Source organism: Ahaetulla prasina, chromosome 14 (assembly GCF_028640845.1).
Source record: "Ahaetulla prasina isolate Xishuangbanna chromosome 14, ASM2864084v1, whole genome shotgun sequence".
In the NCBI taxonomy this organism is placed as follows: Eukaryota; Metazoa; Chordata; class Lepidosauria; order Squamata; family Colubridae; genus Ahaetulla; species Ahaetulla prasina.
The window spans coordinates 16,010,655-16,029,466 of record NC_080552.1 but is presented as its reverse complement, the minus strand read 5'-3'; the positions used below and the strand labels follow the sequence as shown (position 1 = coordinate 16,029,466).

The 18,812-nt window shown below is 46.0% G+C and overlaps 1 protein-coding gene across 1 annotated transcript in view; it reads right to left on the bottom strand.

Annotated features, from left to right (window-relative positions):
- The window catches only part of XYLT1 (xylosyltransferase 1), a 205,373-nt gene extending 187,092 nt beyond the window's left edge, over positions 1-18,281 (bottom strand). Inside the window, exon 1 of the mRNA XM_058156862.1 lies at positions 17,688-18,281. Within this exon, the coding sequence (XP_058012845.1) occupies positions 17,688-18,089 (402 nt within the window). The 5' untranslated portion in view covers positions 18,090-18,281. The remainder of the gene's footprint in view (positions 1-17,687) is intronic.
- Positions 18,282-18,812: the final 531 nt, after the last annotated feature.

Sequence of the window (18,812 nt, the reverse complement as noted above, 5' to 3'; positions counted from 1 at the left end):
AGTGTTGTACCTTATGCTTTTTAATGAATGTATCTTGTCTTTTTATGTACACTGAGAGCATCTGCACCAAAGACAAATTCCTTGTGTGTCCCACTTGGCTGATAAAGAATTCTATTCTATTCTATTCTATTCTATTCTATTCTATTCTATTCTATTCTATTCTATTCTATTCTATTCTATTCTATTCTATTCTATTCCTATTCTATCCCTATTCTATTCTATTCTATTCTATTCTATTCTATTCTATTCTATTCTATTCTATTCTATTCTATTCTTGTCTAGTCTAGTCTAGTCTAGTCTAGTCTAGTCTAGTCTAGTCTATATTCTATTCTATTCTATTCTATTCTATTCTATTCTATTCTAGTCTAGTCTAGTCTAGTCTAGTCTAGTCTAGTCTAGTCTAGTTTTTCCAGAAGCTCTGAAGCTGACAAAACCAGTAAAGTTTTAACCAGTAAAGCTGGGAAAACTGGTGTTTAACCACATCCTAGAAGACAATGGCTTCACCAACTACGATGGACCATGTCACACAACCCACCCTACATAAGAAGACCTTCAATTTGAAGTTAAAACAGAGGTCCATTCTTGGCTTTTATTTAGTAGGGGGAAGGGAGGCTAAACTAAAACAAGTCACCATTGATGAGAAAGGAACTGGTCCGAGTTGACATTTAAATGATTATTTACAGCTTTAAGATGCAAGCTTAGCTTTAAATTAAATTGACTCTGCAATGCCAATCCTCGCCTTCCTTGCCTATGAGCTTCTCTCTTTAAGAACAAACATCCCATTCAGCAGAATATTTCACAGACATAATGGGCTATCATTGTAGCAGTAATGTGACTGTGGCATTATTGTGTATTAAGTGCAGCTTGCTCATTCTGGACCAAGCCTCTTTATTGAATTTCTCCTTATAATTTCACCTGCAAACCTATCATCACTCCAGCCACGTTAAAAAAAAAGCAAGACAACGGAACGCTTCAACGGTTGAAACTTCAGAAGATTCCCTCCATCGAGTCTAATAATCAAGAGGAAGCTTAGGAAATATTCCACGTTAAACCTTTTCTCCCCAAAACAAATGTGAACACACCGCTTGGACCAGGGGTCTCCAAACTTGGCAACTTTAAGACCTGTGGACCTCCATTGCCAGAATTCCCCAGCCAGCATGGCTGTGTTCACACTTTAAGGCTCTACAGCATAGCTGGCTGGGGAATTCTGGGAATGGAGGTCCACAAGTCTTAAAGTTGCCAAGTTTGGAGACCCCTGGCTTAGACATTCAAGCATTTCAGTTTAGGATCTGACACTCACTGCTGCAAAAAAAAAAAGAAAAAAGTTTTTTCTCGTTCACAGGAGGAAGGAAATCCATTGGCAGAAGAATGATGACTAGGGGTAAGAAAAGAAGAGCGAGAGAGAACCAGGGGTCGGAGTTAAGAGTGTAATCAGCCTGGAATCCTTACAGTGTCACAAGTATCCGAGTCCAGCTTCCCCTGAATTCTGTTGGCCCTTATCTATCACCAATTTACTATAGACCGTTAGTTGACTAGATTATTCTGCACAGGTAGTCTTCGACTTATGACCCCCATTTGAACCCAGAATGTCCATTGTTAAGCAAGACAGTTATTAGGTGAGCTTTGCCCCATTTTACGACCTTCCTTGCCTCAGTTGTTAAGTGAATCAATGCAGCTATTATATTAGTAACAGCATGGTTGTTAAGTGAATCCGGCTTCCCCATCGACGTGGCTTCTCAGAAGGTCGCAAAAGGGGATCCCATCACATGACCTCGGGACACAGCAACGGTCATAAATATGAACCAGTTGCTAAGCATCTGAATTTTGACCCTAGGATTATGGGGATGTTGCAAAGGTGTTGTAAGTGCGAAAAACGATCCAACGGCATTTTTCTCCATGCTGTTGTAACATTGACCGGTCACTAAACGAACTGTTGTAAGTTGAGGACTACCTGTAATTGATATAAATTCTGTTCATTCTGGAGACCATCAAGTTCAGGAGCCATTCGTACTTGATATTTCAGGAATATCAGACTAGAGACATCACCCTGCCAGCAAAAGTGGGTATAGTCAAGGCTCTGGTTTTCTCAGTTGCAATGAATGGCTGTGAAAGTTGGATCATAAGGAAGGTTGAGCACCAAAGAATGGAGGCCTTTGAACTCTGGTGCTGGAGAAGACTCCTGCGAGTCCCTTGGACTGCAAGGAGATCAAATTGGTCAGTCCTAGAGGAGATCAACCCTGTCTGCTCTTTAGAAGGCCAGATCCTGAAGAGGAAACTCAAATCCTTTGGCCACCTAATGAGGAGGAAGGACTCCCTGGAGAAGAGCCTCATGCTGGGAACGATGGAGGGCAAAAGAAGAAGGGGACAGCAGAAAAGGAGGTGGCTGAATGGAGTCACTGAAGCAGTCGGCATGAACTTAAATGAGCTCCGGAGGATGGTAGAGGACAGGAAGGCCTGGGGAAACGTTGTCCATGGGGTCACGATGGGTCGGACACAACTTTGCAACTAACAACAACAATTTCAGGAATGGAACAAACTACCTTCAGATCTAAAGATAACTTTTGAGCATTGTAGAAGCTAGGATGGACGGGAAGAAGGTGACTCCTAGGTAAATCAGATCCCAAGGCTTAGATCCCACCACAGAGGAGATCCCATTCCATTCAATTTGAAGAAGAGGGGCATGGAACAAACCTTTATAAATACCAGAACTTCCAACTTCCAAGATATGGGTAGAAACCATCATTTAAAAAATAAAAAGGTATACAGCAGAGATTCCTTGATTGTAGCCACTGTTTTTCTTCCCCTGCTAATTTTCTGGAATAGGCAATTAGCTTTACACCTCCTTGGGACATGAACGTACCCAATAATTATTGCATCTTCTTCCCCATATGTACTTCCTCTTAGTAATTTTTTCAGAGTTCCTTCCTCTGCATACTCAATGCTGCTTTAACTTCGGGTTTTTTTCCCCCTGGCATTCACACCTGGACATTGGAAACAGACCAAAGTTCTCCCCACACTGGTTTTCAGGGTGCTTTAATATTGTGATTTAGATGGCAACACTTCCAGAGTGAGGATCACAAAGAAAGAATATTACCAATTAATAACAGCAATTATTATCCGAAAGCTGGTATTGGCCCTTTGCAAAACACAATGCCTAACAATGTTTGCACTGATCCGAGAAAGAAATTGTGTGCTTGCTACAAAATAAGAATGAACTGAAAAAAACATTCATTACTGGTTGGATGTTATTACAACAACAGTAATTATGCTTTGAAAGTCTTCAGCTGGTGAGTGAGGAAGGAAGGAAGGAAGGAAGGAAGGGAGGAAGGAAGGAAGGAAGGAAGGAAGGAAGGAAGGAAGGAAGGAAGGGAGGGAGGGGAGGGAGGAAGGAAAGAGGGAGGGCGATAAGGTAGGAAGGAGGGTGGGTGGGAAGGAAGGAAGAAAGGGAGGGAGACAGGAAGGAAGGACGGAGGGAGAAAACAGATAAAGAAAAGAGAGAGAGAAAGTGAGGCAGGGATGGAGGTATAATAAAGGAGAATATTCATAGTTCAGGATTGAAATGAAGAGTCCTTGGTGTTCTCTGCGGTTGGTTGTTTTCTTGCACAGATTTCATTACCAAGCTAGGTAACATCATCAATGCCAGAAGGGAGTGGGGTGTTCGGAGGAGGAGGAGAAGAGGGAGAGGGAGAAGGAGAAGGAGAAGAAAAGGAGGAGAGGGAGAGGAAGAGGAAGAGGGAGAGGGTGAAGAAGAAGAAGAAGAAGAAGAAGAAGAAGAAGAAGAAGAAGAAGAAGAAGAAGAGGAGGAGGAGGAGGAGGAAGAAAAGGAGGAAGAGGAGGAGGAGGAGGAGGAGGAGGAGGAGGAGGAGGAGGAGGAGGAGGAGAAGAAGAAGAAGAAGGAGAAGGAGAAGAAGAGGAGGAGGAGGAGGAAGAAGAAGGAGAAGGAGAAGGAGAAGGAGAAGGAGAAGGAGAAGAAGTAGTATCTCTGAGCTTTATTGATTTCTTGCAGATGTTTCATTATCCAAACTCAAGGTGGCAAACAGAACTAATTCTCCCCTGGAGATCCTTTTTTTCCAAAGCGAAATAAAATAAATACGGGGAAACAAACCAACATTTATTGAGTGAGTCGGCAGAGAAAATAATTGGGAAAATTCATCTGCATCCTCTTCTAAATGAAAGTAAAGGGGGAAAAAAACCTGTTTGTGTGTGCGTTATGCATACATGTGTGTGTGTGTGGGAGAAGTGTGTGACTGTCAAATTCACAACCTATTCTAAGCCTTTCTACCATGTTTTCCCCCAAAATAAGACATCCCCTGATAATAAGCCCAATTGGGTTTTTTGAGTGCATGCGCTAAAATAAGCCATCCCCTAAAATAAGCCCTCCCTGAAAATATTTAAACGTATGTGCAGCCAGTCCCCGCCATTTGGGCCGGGATACTTACGGGACCGTCTACTGCCACCGATTGCCTCCCACCGACCCGTGCGCTCTCACAGAGAGGGACTCCTCAGGGTGCCGTCAGCCAGGCAGTGCCGGCTGGTGACGCCCAGGGGAAGGACCTTTTCTGTGGGGGCTCCCACCCTCTGGAACAAACTTCCCCCAGGACTTCGCCAACTTCCGGACCCACGAACCTTTCACCGCGAGCTTAAGACACATCTTTTTATCTGCACAGGACTGGGCTAGAATTTTAAAATTTAAATTTGGTTTTAATGGGGTTTTATTATTTTATTGGGGGTTTAATATTCGGCCGTATTTAATAAGTTTTTTAAATTGGGGTTTTAACTTGTATTTATGTGTATATTTTACTTGGCTGTGAACCGCCCTGAGTCCCTGGGGAGATAGGGCGGTATAAAAATATGATTAAATAAATAAATAAATTTCCTCTGGTTAGGTTTAGGGAGACAGAGCCGGAAGTCAGATGAGACGGCAGGAGAAGCCCCGTCTTGTTCCACGCGCCCCAAAATAATAAGACCTCCCCCCAAAATAAGGCCAAGCGCTTATTTCGGGGTTCAAAAAAAATATAAGACAAGGTCTTATTTTCGGGGAAACACGGTACGGGCTGCTGATTTTTTTCTTTCTTTTAAAAATGACACCTCTGTTAGCACGTTTAAACTTTGTAGCATTCATTTTCACTTTATACTTCGCAACTAAGCTAGTGGGAATTAAGAGCACATTGATGCTCTCTGGGTACAAACCTAATTCACACACGATTTCCTTTTAGAATAAGATGTATGGGGAAGGAGTAAACATTTTTTATTTTATTTATTTATTAATCGTATTTATATACCGCCCTATCTCCCAAGGGACTCAGGGCGGTTTACAGGCATTAAAAACAAATAAATACAATATAGATACAATATAAAAACATTTAAAAAACTTATTCTAACGCCCGTCAAATTAAAAATTAAAAATATAAAAAATAAAACCCAGTTTAAAACCTAAAATTTAAAAACTAGCTCAGTTTTTTGCAGGGAGTCCTCGACTTACGACCGCAATGGAGCCCAACATTTCTGTGGCTAAGAGAGACATTCGTTGAGTGAACTTTGCCCCATTTTGCGACCTTCCTTGCCACGGTGGTTAAGCAGCGAATCTGGCCACCGCGGCTATATTAAGTCAGTAACCCGGTTGTTAAGTGAATCTGGTGTTCCCGTTGACTTGGCTTTGTCAGAAGTCATAGAAAGGGGATCACGTGACCCAGGGGCACTGCAACAGTCATAAGTACATGTCAGTTGCCAAGCGTCTGAATTTTGATCACGGGATCACCATGGGGATGCTGCAACGGTCGTAAGTGTGAAAAACAGCCAAAAAGCCACTTTTTCCTGTGCTATTGCAATTTCAAACGGTGACTAAACAAGCTGTTATAAGTTGAGGACTACCTGTACACTAATTAACTGATCAAAATTAAAGCTAGGTAAAAAAAAGAGAAAAATCAAGTTGTTCTCAATGCCACACATTTTACCACTTTATATTTATCCTCTTAGAAACTTCCTTTTTCCCCAATTTGGATCCCGATTTCTTTTTCTTCCATTCATTCAATCAATCAATCGTGCCTGATTCTCAGAAAACTGCCTGCAGTTTTCTTGGCAAGATTTTTTTACAGGTGGTTTGCCATTGCCTCCTTCATAGGGCTGAGAGAGAGGGACCGGCCCAAGGTGGCTCAGCTGGCATTATGCCTAGATGGGACTAGAACTCACCTGTCTCCTGGTGATTGGCTCAAAGTCACCCAGCTGACTTTAGTGCCTAGGCTGGGTCTAGAACTCACCATCTCCTGGTGATTGGCCCAAAGTCACCCAGCCAGCTTTCATGCCTAAGGCAAGACTAGAACTCACTGCTTCCTGGTGATTGACCCAAAGTCACCCAGTTGACTTTAGTGCCTAGGCTGGGTCTAGAACTCACCGTATCCTGGTGATTGGCCCAAAGTTACCTAGTGCCAGCTTGTGCATTAAAGCCAGTTACCTCTGTTTTTAATGCATAAGCTGGCACTAGAACTCACTGGTGATCGGGCCAAAGTCACCCAGCCGGTTTTCATGCCTAAGGCAGGACTAGAACTCACCGCTTCCTGGTGATTGACTCAAAGTCACCCAGTCAGCTTTTCATGCTTAAAGTGGGACTAGAACTCACAATCTCCTGGTTTCTAAGCTGGTATCTTGGGTCTGTTTGGATGTGTTTGTCCGAAGGCAATGCGATCGGCCTTACCATATGAACAGGATTCATTTGAAAGGCGAGGGAAAGACACAAGGAATTTTACTGATTGGTGGAATCAAAGGGAACCTGATTGCAAAAAGAAAAATTAGAAGTGCCAGCATAAGACAAAGCATATAATGGCCCCACCTCCGTTAAAGTCATATTCCCCTTGCTCCCAGTTACTATGGCAGCTTCCATCCCATCACATAAAGGTAAATTTAGCCATAATTTCCACCTCCAGCATCCACATTATTCTCCCTGTCCTCCTCCTTCAGCGATCACAGGAATTTATTACTTTTGTTTTTTTAAAAAAAATACTATGATTACAGGGGCCCTGAGAAATTTAATGGCAGGGGAGAAAGTCTTTTGAAGATAAAACTACCAGTGTAATCTCCCAGTTCCTCAAACAGAGATAACATATATACAAATTCCCGCTCCTTCGGCAGAAACTTCCTTGCAGGATCTTGATGAACAAATGCCCAGTTCATTAAATTTGGGGACTTTTTTATTTTTAAAAAAAAAGAGGAAAGAAAAAAAAAACCAGGACAAATTTAACCCCATGGTTTCATAGCAATCAAGAGGCTGTCTTTTAAAAACTTCCCCATCTCATTACAACGGAGCAAAGGATCTTGTTTGCTCCGATTCCTCTAATGAATTCATAAACATAGAATGATTTCGGGTTCAGGCAACTCCCCATTGTCTCCAAATCGTGTCGGCCCCAAGAACAGGGGTGAAATGCTCCCGGATCGGACTGGATTGCGCGATCCAGTAGTGATCGTGACCGGTGGTTCAGCGATCCGGTAGCGATGGCAGAGCAAAGCTCCGCCCACCCGCCTGGCTGTCATTACTTCCTGATTTTAACCAGGAACTCATGTGTTTTTTACCTTCTGCGCATGCGCAAAAGGTTTTGCACATGCGCAGGTCTGTGCGCACATATGACACATATGGCGTGTGCACTTCCGAACCGGTAAGGAAGGAAGGTAGATTTCACCCCTGCCCAAGAAGGTTGGGGACTAACAAGCTGCAGGGGAGTTATATGAGAATCAGACAAATGTATGGAGATGTTTAGCTTCCAGGAAACAATATGCTGGCTGTGGGAATGAGTGGTTTTTTTTTTATGAAGTTCCTGCATGTGGTTGCACAGTTTCTGGTTGTGTGGAATTAGCAGTAGCAATCACCTTTAGATTTATATACTGCTTCCCAGTGCTTCCCAGCCCTTCCTAAGCAGTTTATAGAGTCAGCCTCTTGTCTCACAATGATCTGGATCCTCATTTTACCGACCCAGGAAGGATGGAAGGGTATCTTTGGGCCAATCACCAGGAGACTCTCAGTTCTGGTCCCGCCTTAGTCGTGAAAGCCAACCGGATGACTTTGGGCCAATCACCAGGAGACTCTCAGTTCTAGTCCCGCCTTAGTCGTGAAAGCCAACCGGATGACTTTGGGCCAATCACCAGGAGATTCTCAGTTTTAGTCCCGCCTTAGGTGTGAAAAAACTGGATGACTTTGGGCCAATCACCAGGAAACTCTCAGTTCTAGTCCCGCCTTAGTCATGAAAGCCAACCAGATGACTCTGGGCCAATCACCAGGAGACTCTCAGTTTTAGTCCCGCCTTAGGTATGAAAGTCAACTAGTTCAGGGGTCTCCAACTTTAGCAACTTTAAGACTTGTGGACTTTAACTCCCAGAATTCCTCAGCCAGCAAAGCTGGCTGAGGAATTCTGGGAGTTGAAGTCCACAACTCTTAAAGTTGCCAAGGTTGGAGACCCCTGAACTAGGGGACTTTAGGCCAGTTCCCTTCTCTCAGCCCAACCCACCTCACAAGGTTGTTGTTGGGCAGAAAATAGGAGGAGGAAGGCGCGTTAGGTATACATGCGACCTTGACTCATTTATACATACAATGAAGGTGAGGATAAAATAAATTAAATAAAAATTGCACCAACAGGCCAATCTCGCCTGCATCGAAAGCGGCTTGCTTCCCTATTAAATCCAGCTGAATTAAAAACCTAAGCTCAAGAGCTGGCCCCCACAACTATTGCCAACCCCCCTCCCCCACCCCCCTCTCCGCTGGCACACAAAGCCTTTATGCAAACACCCAACAGGATGTGTATATATATATATAATATATATAAAATCGCTAATGATGAGTGGGAAAAACCTGGATATCTCCGCCACAAATACATCCCAAAATAATGAAGTCTCCAAAGAGGGCTGCTAATAATAGAGTGAGCTCTATTATAAAGCGGTTCCTTCCATCATCGCTTTTTAACTAGGCTCTCCGCAACTGGGCTCCAGGGATCATCAGGCTGCCTTCGGGGACCCATCGCCTAAAAAAACCGCGAAGGGAAATGCAGCCTCGTCGAGCACAGCCTCTTATCGCACTATCTCACCCAGGCACGCAAAGAGACGATTTCCCCAGGCTCTCACACAGGCTGTGCTGGACTGCCTATTTCTAGCCCAAGGAGCAGAGAGAGGGCAGGGTGAATGCAGGTCTTCATCGTTCCGGCAGGCCATCAGGGTCAGGAGCCATTGGTACTTGGATGCGTCAGGAATGGAATGTGTTGTGTTGTGACCCAGGCCCAAGTAGGTAGTATTAAACGCAATCAGTTCAAAAACAAACAGACTTTATTAGAACAGCGAAGAATTAAACTCATTCTCAGCCTCGTCCAAACTAAATCAAAGCAAATTCTTCAGAACACAATTTTTCAGTCTTATCACCAACTTTGGTCTAATTAGGCAAACTGCCAAAGGCTTTTCTTGGCAAAAGTTCAAAAGCAGAAGACGCCGACAAGAAACAAATGCAGCAAGACAAGGAGCAAGTCTATCAACGTTGTTTTCCAACAAAGAACTCAAACGCCGTTGCTGGTCTTTTTAGTCTTATGGGAGGGGCCTTTGTCTATCTCAGTATTTCTCAAAATGTGGCAGCTTTAAAACCCCGTGGTTTTAAAGCCATGCTGGTTGGGAAATTCTGGGAGTTAAAGTCCATGGGGTCTTAAAGTTGCTACATTTTGTGAAATAATAATAATATAATAATATAAAAGAGTTGGAAGGGACCTTGGAGGTCTTCTAGTCAAACCCCCTGCTTATGCAGGAGACCCTACACCAGGGGTGGGCAATTAATTTTTATCAGGGGCCACATGAGAAGCCTGAATTGTGTCAGAGGGCCACCAACTTTCTTTCATTGTAAAATACTTAAATTAAATATTTTCAATAGCTGGTACTGATAATCAGAAGAATAAAGCACTCTGTAAATATGTATATTAGGTTATGTGAAACTGTGGTCTATTGGTTAAATAAGAAAAACAATTATTGAACCAGTGCAATTTATTTTTCAAAATAAAAGTTTAAAAAAAAGTCTAATTTATGGTGTTTATGATTGGCCTCACGCGGGCCGGACAGGGACGTACAAAGGGCCGGATGTGGCCCGCGGGCCTTAATTTGCCCAGGTCTGCCCTACACCATTCCAGACAAATGGTTATCCAACATTTTAAAAATTTCCAGCATTCACAACCTCTGGTGGCAAGTTGTTCCATTGATTAATTGTTCTCCCTGTCAGGAAATATCTCCTTAGTTCTAGTTTGCTTCTCTCCTTGATGAGTTTCCTGCCCTCAGGTGCTTTGGAGAATAGCTTGACTCCCTCTTCTTTGGGGCAGTCCCTGAGATATTGGAATACTGCTATCATGTCTCCCCTGGTTCTTCTTTTCATTAAACTAGACAGACCCAGTTCCTGCAACCATTCTTCATATGTTTTAGCCTCCAGTCTCCTCATCATCTTGGTTGCTCTTCTCTGCACTCTTTCTAGAGTCTCCACATCTTTTTTACATCGTGGCGACCAACATTGAATGCAATATTCCAAGTGTGGCCTTACCAAGGCCTTATAAAGTGTTCTTAACACTTCACGTGATCTTGATTCTATCCCTCTGTTTATGCAGCCCAGAACTGTGTTGGCTTTTTTGGCAGCTGCTGCAACACGGCTGGCTCATATTTAAATGGTTGTCCACTAGGACTCCAAGATCCCTCTCATAGTTACTACTACTGAGCAAGGTACCACATATACAGTACCTGTACCTGTACCTGTACTGTACCTGTGCATTTTGTGTTTTTGTGTTTTTTTGCCTAAATATCGCTCTATCTGCCATTCCAACTGGGCCAGACCGCAGTTCCCATCATCCCCAACTCCCAGAAAGCCCCACTGCCGCTCCCATCACTTCCAGAAAGCCATTAGAGCAATTAGAGACCCAAGGTAACCATCAAAGACAAGCTGTAGGTTTCCTCTTAAATAACTTCTAAGAGGAAAGGAAAAAAAACCAGGAAAGCCACTTTAATTCTTCCCACCGTCATCATCTCGCTTCCTTGTTCCTTTTCAGCTGGCCTAATGCATGCCCATTCTGCAACGGCAGTCAATAGCAAGGTTTCCATTGCTGGGTTGGTTGCCGGGGAAAAACCAACTGTGGAAAACAGGCAGTAGCTCGGCTGGCTTTATTCAGAGATCAAAAACTGCCTTGCCAGATTACTCAGCAGTCTGAATGGCAAACCAGGTTTCTAAAACATGCGTTATGAACAATTACGATAACAGACGCCGATTCACTACAGAACAAGTAAAGTTCTTCTTTTTTTCCCCTCTTTTTTTTTAACCTGACCACACACAGAAAAAAAAAATTTTTTTTAAATGTTCCAGACAAGTTTGGGACTTTATAGCAACGGTCACCAACTGGTGGTCCCTGAGAAAATTTTGGTGGTTTGCAGAAAAATTATTTGCATTCTTTTAAGATTGCACTAAATCAGGGGTCCTCAAACCACGGCTCCTGGGACAGATACGTGCCATGAACATTTGTGTTGCTGCAGCGTTTCCCTCTGCTTGGAAAGCCTATGCTCCTAGTCCTCAGTGAGGTATATACTCAGTGAGGTATATACTCCTTCTGTATATAACTCATGACTGTAACTTGTTGCTGGCAATCCTTATGATTTATATTGATATACTGACCATCAATTGTGTTGTAAATGTTGTACCTTGAGGAACGTATCTTTTCTTTTATGTACACTGAGAGCATCTGCACCAAGACAAATTCCTTGTGTGTCCAATCACACTTGGCCAATAAAAATAAAAATTCTAAAATTCTAAAAATTCTAAAAATAAAATTCTATTCTATTCTTGGCCAGATCCAATTTGAACTGAGCTGTTTTGCCAACCCTTTCTCATGGGGGCTGTTTAGCTCCAACAACTGCTTCCTGTTGGGGCCCTAAGGAGCCCGGGCGGGGAGGCAAGGAGTGGCTGGCAAGGGAGGGGTGAGTAGTGGTCGGCGAGGCATCCCTCGATGTCAGTAACATCAAATTAGCCACGTCCACTCAGTCACATGACCACCTTGCCATGCCCACCCAGTAGGCAGATCATATTAGTGATTTGAAATTATGAATTTAGTGGTCCCTGAGGTCCGAAAGGTTGGGGACCCCCCCCCCTGCTCTATAGCGTTCATTTGGAGACCAGAGTGAAGATACGGAGTTCAACTTAAAACAGTTCATTTACAGATGGTTCAAAGTTTCAGCAGCACTGAAGAAAGGGGACTTACGGCCATGTTTCACACTTACGACCTTTGCAGCCTCTCCATGGTCGCGTGATCAAAATTCAGCCGCTTGGCAACTGGCTCATATTTATGACGGTCCCGGGGTCACGTGATCCCCTTTGGCGGCCTTCAGACAAGCAAAGTCAAGGATGGCGGTGGGGGAAGCCAGATTCACTTAGCAATGTTACTCCTTATCAACTGCAGTAATTCACTTAACGACTGAGGCAAGAAAGGGCATACCATTGGGCAAAACTCACGTAGCAGTCGTCTCACTCAGCAACAGAAATTTTGGACTCAGTTGTGGTCATAAGTCGAGGACTACCCGTATTATCCTAAGTGTAAATAATCGGTTTGGAGGCTAAATCATATGATGAGCGACTGAGGGAATATCTAGCCTACCGAAGAGAAGGATTAGGGGTGACACGATAGCTGTCTTCCACAGGGCAGTGCGGTGGCCTAGAGGTGGAGCTCTCGCCTCACAATCTGGAGGCTGTGAGTTCGATCCTAGGTAGAGGCAGATATTTCTCTCTCTGGGCACAGTTGAGAATATATCTGTTGAATATAACTCCGCATTGGTGACAGGGAGGGCATCCGGCCAGTAAACACTCAGCTCCATTCAGTTGCCTCAGATTACGAGGCAAGGGATTATGAGGTCGTTAAAAGGAGAAGGTGACGATGACAGCTGTCTTCCAGTATTTGAGAAAAGAAGGGATTGTTCTGACCTAGGCATCGCCAGCAGCACGAAGCCAAATCCTCGTCCGATAAACCCCTTTTATTTAATTTACAGGGAATTCCTTTCCAGCGAAGTCTTTCCTCTCCCACAGTCTTTCAAGATCGTTCACAATTACCGACCTTTATCGGGTTTGGAGAGTGGCCAGGCCGATATTTCAGACTCCAGAATACTTGGCCAGAATGCAGGAATGAACTAATTGTCTCCTGCAAACTCCACTCCCCTTTCGCTCCTCTTTTATTCCCTCTGGGAGGGGCCCTTCATCGTTCACCTGTGGCTTTACTCCCAAGTCGACCCCTGTTCCTTAATTGTTCCCTTCTCCTGACAGTTCTGCACATGGGCACATTGGGAACAGGCTCCAGCTGTCCTTCTGCCCCATTTATCTCCGACTCCGAAGGTAGCTGATAACTGTTGGACGGCCCTGGCCCCCTCTCTGCCTCCGATGCAGAGCCCTCATCAGAGCCTTCCCCAGACTCCAGGACTGGCCCATGTTCCTCCCCAACTTCCTCACTGTCTGAATCTGCTGCCAGATCCACTGGCTGCTGGTGGGCCACAACAGGGATGGACCTATTCTCCAAAACACCATAGGGCGAGACAAGAAACAATGGGTGGAAGCTTGTCAAAGAGAGATGCAACCTAGGAGGAGACATTTCCTGACCATGAGAACAATTACTCAATGGAATCGCTCGCCTGCTGGGATGGTGGGTGCTCCATCACTGAAGGTTTTCAAAAATAGACTGGACAACCATTTGCCTGCTATGGTACAATAGAATAGAATAGAATTTTTTATTGGCCAAGTGTGACTGGACACACAAGGAATTTGTCTTGTGCATACGCTCTCAGAGTACATAAAAAGAATAGAATAGAATAGAATAGAATAGAATAGAATAGAATAGAAAAGAAAAGAAAAGAAAAGAATAGAATAGAATAGAATTTTTTATTGGCCAAGTGTGATTGGACACACAAGGAATTTGTCTTGTGCATACACTCTCAGTGTACATAAATAGAATAGAATAGAATAGAATAGAATAGAATAGAATAGAATAGAATTTTTTATTGGCCAAGTGTGATTGGACACACAAGGAATTTGTCTTGTGCATACGCTCTCAGTGTACATAAATAGAATAGAATAGAATAGAATAGAATAGAATAGAATAGAATAGAATAGAATAGAATAGAATAGAATATAGAATTCTTTATTGGCCAAGTGTGATTGGACACACAAGGAATTTGTCTTGGTGCATATGCTCTCAGTGTACATAAAAGAAAAGATACCTTCATCAAGGTACAACACTTACAACACTTAATGATGGTCATAGGGTACAAATAAGCAATCAGGAAACAATCAATATCAATATAAATCGTAAGGATACAAGCAACAAAGTTACAGTCATACAGTCATAAGTGGGAGGAGATGGGTGATGGGAACGATGAGAAGATTAATAGTAATAGTAATGCAGACTTAGTAACTAGTTTGACAGTATTGAGGGAATTATTTGTTTAGCAGAGTGATAGCATTCGGGAAGGTCTCCTGCCTTGAGCAGGGGGTTGGACTAGAAGACCTCCGAGGTCCCTTCCAGCCCTATGATTCTAGGAGGATTTCAGGAACTAGTTTGCATACGGCAAGGCTAGGGATGGGAATGAGATCCGATCATGGGACCACCGCAAAAATGTGCCTCTGTTATTTATCACAATTATGGTTTTGTTTCCGGCGTCTTTAACTCCCTCTTCCAGACAAGCTGGAAATGCTTTCTTGACAAGGCGGCAGCCCAAGCTTGCAGCCATCATATGCTATATCTTGAAAATTTAAAACAGTTTCTGCGATTACAGGAAACAGAAGTCAACTGGAAAGGATTAAGTGCTTCCTATCTTTCTTTTTTAAAAAAAAAAAATGCGATAATGAGAGCAAGACAGATGGGGTTCCTGAGAAATGATTTTGGGAGAGGGGGGGAGAAGGAAAGAGGTTTCCAGGGTGTCTTCTAAAAGCAGGACTATCTGCAACCAAAATTTTGGGCTCAATGGTGATCAGTCATAAGTCAAGGACTATCTCTGCCTTCCTTTGCATGGCAACCTTGTCCTAGTAAACGCCTTCTCCTTTCTGGCTATTTTCTTCTCCGTTAGAGGCATCAAAATAATCCAGACGATATAAGGTTTCCTGCTGAAGCAGGAGGGTCGGACTAGATGGCCTCCAAGGTCCCTTCTAACCCTGCTATTTTATGAGTCTGTAAGGGAAATGGATTCCAGCAAGAGAAACGTTCCCAGACTTGTCTTCCATCAGCAATAGAAGGCCAGACAGCTTACGGTCAACTTCTGCATTCAAGTCACTGGATGAACCGTCTGGATGAGCCAACCTTCAGCTCAGCCTGCTCAGCTCAACCTGAGAAGCTAGATTTCTCTCTTAGGTGAGGCAAAGGCCTTCACCGGAAGGCTGAGGATGCTTCGACAGTGTGCAGTTCAGAAGCATCCAATGTGATGACCTCACTAAAGTCTAGGACAGTGTTTCCCAATCTGGGAACCTTGAAGATGCATGGACTTCAGCTCCCAGAATTCCTGAGCCAGCATGCTGCCCGGGGGGTTCTGGGAGCTGAAGTCCACACGTTGAAGATTGTTCCACGCGTTGAATTCTAGGAATTGAAATCCACGCATTGCCCAGATTGGGAAACTCTGTTCTAGATGCCCAAAGGAATTGGTCGATCGTACCATCCCTTTCTTCAGAAAAGGAGAATCACAAGAGGTTCAATGGGGCCTGTACGGTGGGGGTGGGGGGGAGACACAACATATTGGCTGGGGAATTCTGGGAGTTGAAGTCCACACATCTTCCAACTGCCCTGGTCTAGTTGAAGTCCACACGTCTTCCAACTGCCCTGGTCTAGGATCTGGCGTAGAAATTCACAAGAGGATCCAGATGAAGTCCACTGGAAGTTTTTAAGAAGAGGTTGGATAACCAATTTGTCTGAAGTGGTGTAGGGTTTCCTGCCTAAGCAGGGGGTTGGACTAGAAGACCTCCAAGGTCCCTTCCAACTCTGCTATTCTATTCTATTCTATTCTATTCTATTCTATTCTATTCTATTCTATTCTATTCTATTCTATTCTACGCTCTATTCTATTCTATTCTATTCTATTCTATTCTATTCTATTCTATTCTATTCTATTCTATTCTATTCCACACCTGCTTTCCACCTCCTCAAACCTACCCCACAGGCAGACGAATTTTAAGAAGGTCCTCAGACGTCAATCTTGACAACAAAACGATGTAAAAGGGAGTCATTAACACTCTACGTTGAACGCCCACATTTCCGAAACATGATGCCAAAACGAGACGTAAACCAACATCAAACTCAATTCTCAATGCTCCCCGATGTCTGACCAACAAACAACCCGCAGCCGAATCCTCTAGTTTGCCTCCAGATTTAAACCCGGATCTATTCCAGGCAAAAAAAATAAAATAATGCCATTTCCCCCTCCCCAATCTTTCGGTCCTTGGCATTTCAATGACATCGAAGCAATTTAGGGCGGCAAAATAATAATCACGAATGCATGGAAGTGCCACCAAAGTACTTGGTGAATTAAAACCGACATCTCTCCCTCTCTCTACAGAGGGGAGGAAATGCCAGTTGCAGAAAGCAGAGCAGCCCTTGAGTTAATAAGAGTTCCAGCCAAACTGAAATGTAGCAAACAACCAGCTACCCTACAACCAAGAGGTTGTATAAAACCTAGCCTGGGTTAGCTCTGGGGTAGGGCACGACACTAGCTCAGCTCGATAAATAAATGTTCTTATGGGGCCCACCATCCCAAGATAAACGTGTTTTTTGCCTGGGATGCAAAGGAGAAAGTGAAAGAACACAGATAATTCTACATCTTTCCTTGCCTTGGTAAGATCCCATTGAGCTCTGGACTTAACTACTGGGAGCAGTTTCTCTCTCTCTCTCTCTCTCTCTCTCCCCCCCACCCCGTTTGTTAACATTTTAAGGACCTCTGAGCAGCAAGTAGGTAGGTAAGCAAAACAGAGGCCACCCACCCACCAGCAGATCCCCCAGCCCCAAAATAAGTGCTTCACTTGCTACCAACTAAGCATCTCTCAGGAATCTCCGGCTTTGCACTGTCGCCTCCTTGGATAAGCCCAGACCCCCTTGGAAGTCTACGTCTGGGGGAAGAAGCTCTCTCCAAGCGGTCGAGCCCCCCCACCCCACCTCTCGGCCCTGCACGCTGTGGGCCCAAGGGGTGGGAGGGCAGAGAGCCAAGGTCGCCAAGCCGGAGGGTTCCCCTCCCTCTCCCCATCACTAGCCTGACTAGGTGGCTCCGTGGCTGAGCCACTGAGCTTGCCGATCAGAAAGGTCGGCAGTTCGGGCGGTTCGAATCCCTAGGACGGGTCTCCTGCGTGAGCCGGAGGGGGTTGGACTAGATGAGCTCCCAGGTCCCTTCCAACTCTTTGTTACTGTTGCTGTCCTGCCAGAGAAGCCCACCGTCCTTCGCCAAGGTTGCGCCGGGCGTCAGCATCCTCCCCCTCCGGGCTCTGGCGAAGGGGATGGAGGTGGGGGGGGGGCAGTCCAGGAAACCCACCCACCACATCCCTGGGAAGAGTTCCCCCTCCCCGTCTCGACCTCCCCGGCTTTCCACTGGCGCCCCCTCCCCTCCCCTTCCACCATCACCCTCCCCCCTTTTTTTGGGGGGGGGGAGGTTGGTTGGCCCGTCTCCGTCTCGGCGGGGCAGCCGCCACTCACCATCATCGCCTTGCCGCGGGAAGCGCCGCCGGCAGCCCGGCGGGGTTGCGGCGCCCGGGGGCCGTCGCGGCTCTCCAGATCGCGCTTCTCTCGCCGGCGGCTGCTGCTGCTGCTGCTAGTGTGGCCACTCCGGCTGGGGCTGGGGCTGCTGCCGGCCAGGGCGCCTCTCCGCGGAGGCGGCTGCTGGTGCTGCTGGTGCTGCTGGTGCTGCCGTTGCTTCTGCTGCTGCTGCTGCTGCTCGTCAGCCGCATCCAGGCTGCTGAAATTCCAGACCAGCAGCGTTTGCACCAGCAGGACGGTGAGCGCCAGCAGCAGCGCCGAGTGCGAGCGCCGAGCCAGCCGGCGGCCGCACGGAGAGGCCACCCCGGCCGCGGCCGCCGCCGCCGCCGCCGCCGCTCCCATCGCTTTCCCCCTTTCGCCTCCTCGCCCGGCCGCTGCCAGCCAGCCAAGCCAGTCAGCCCGCCAGCCGCCGCCGCCCGGAGTTTTGCAGGCGGCGGGCGAGACGTCAGCAGGAGGCGGAGAAGAAGAGGAGGAGGAGGAGGAGGAGGAGGAGGAGAGGCGAGCGCAGGCCCGGCGCTGGGGCAGCCCCCTCCTCGCCAGCCCTTGGAGGGGTGGGAGGAGGAAGAGGAGAAGGAGGGAGAGGTGGGCCAGCAAGAGGAGGAGGAGGAGGAGCCGCCGCAGCTGCTCCCGAAGCCGAGAGCTATTCGCTCGGCTGGAGGGGTGTGTGTGTGTATGTGTGTGTGTGTGTGTTTGTGGACGCGCGTGGGTATGTTCACACGTGACGGGATTCTGTCTCTACGCCACGCGGATGGCGGGTAGGGGCTTGGGGAACCCGCGTGTTAACCACGCCGCAGCTGCTCCCGAAATCTAGCTATTCGTTCGTGTGTGTGTGTGGACGCGCGTGGGTATGTTCACACGTGACAGGATTCTACGCCACTCGGATGGCGGGCAGGAGCTTGGGTACCCGCGTGTTAACCACGCTACAGCTGCTCCCGAAGTCTAGCTATTCGCTCGGTCGGAGGGGTGTGTGTGTGTGAACGCGCGTGGGTATGTTCACAAGTGACGGGATTCTGTCTCTACGCCACTGAGATGGCGGGCAGAGGCTTGGGGTACCCGCGTGTTCGC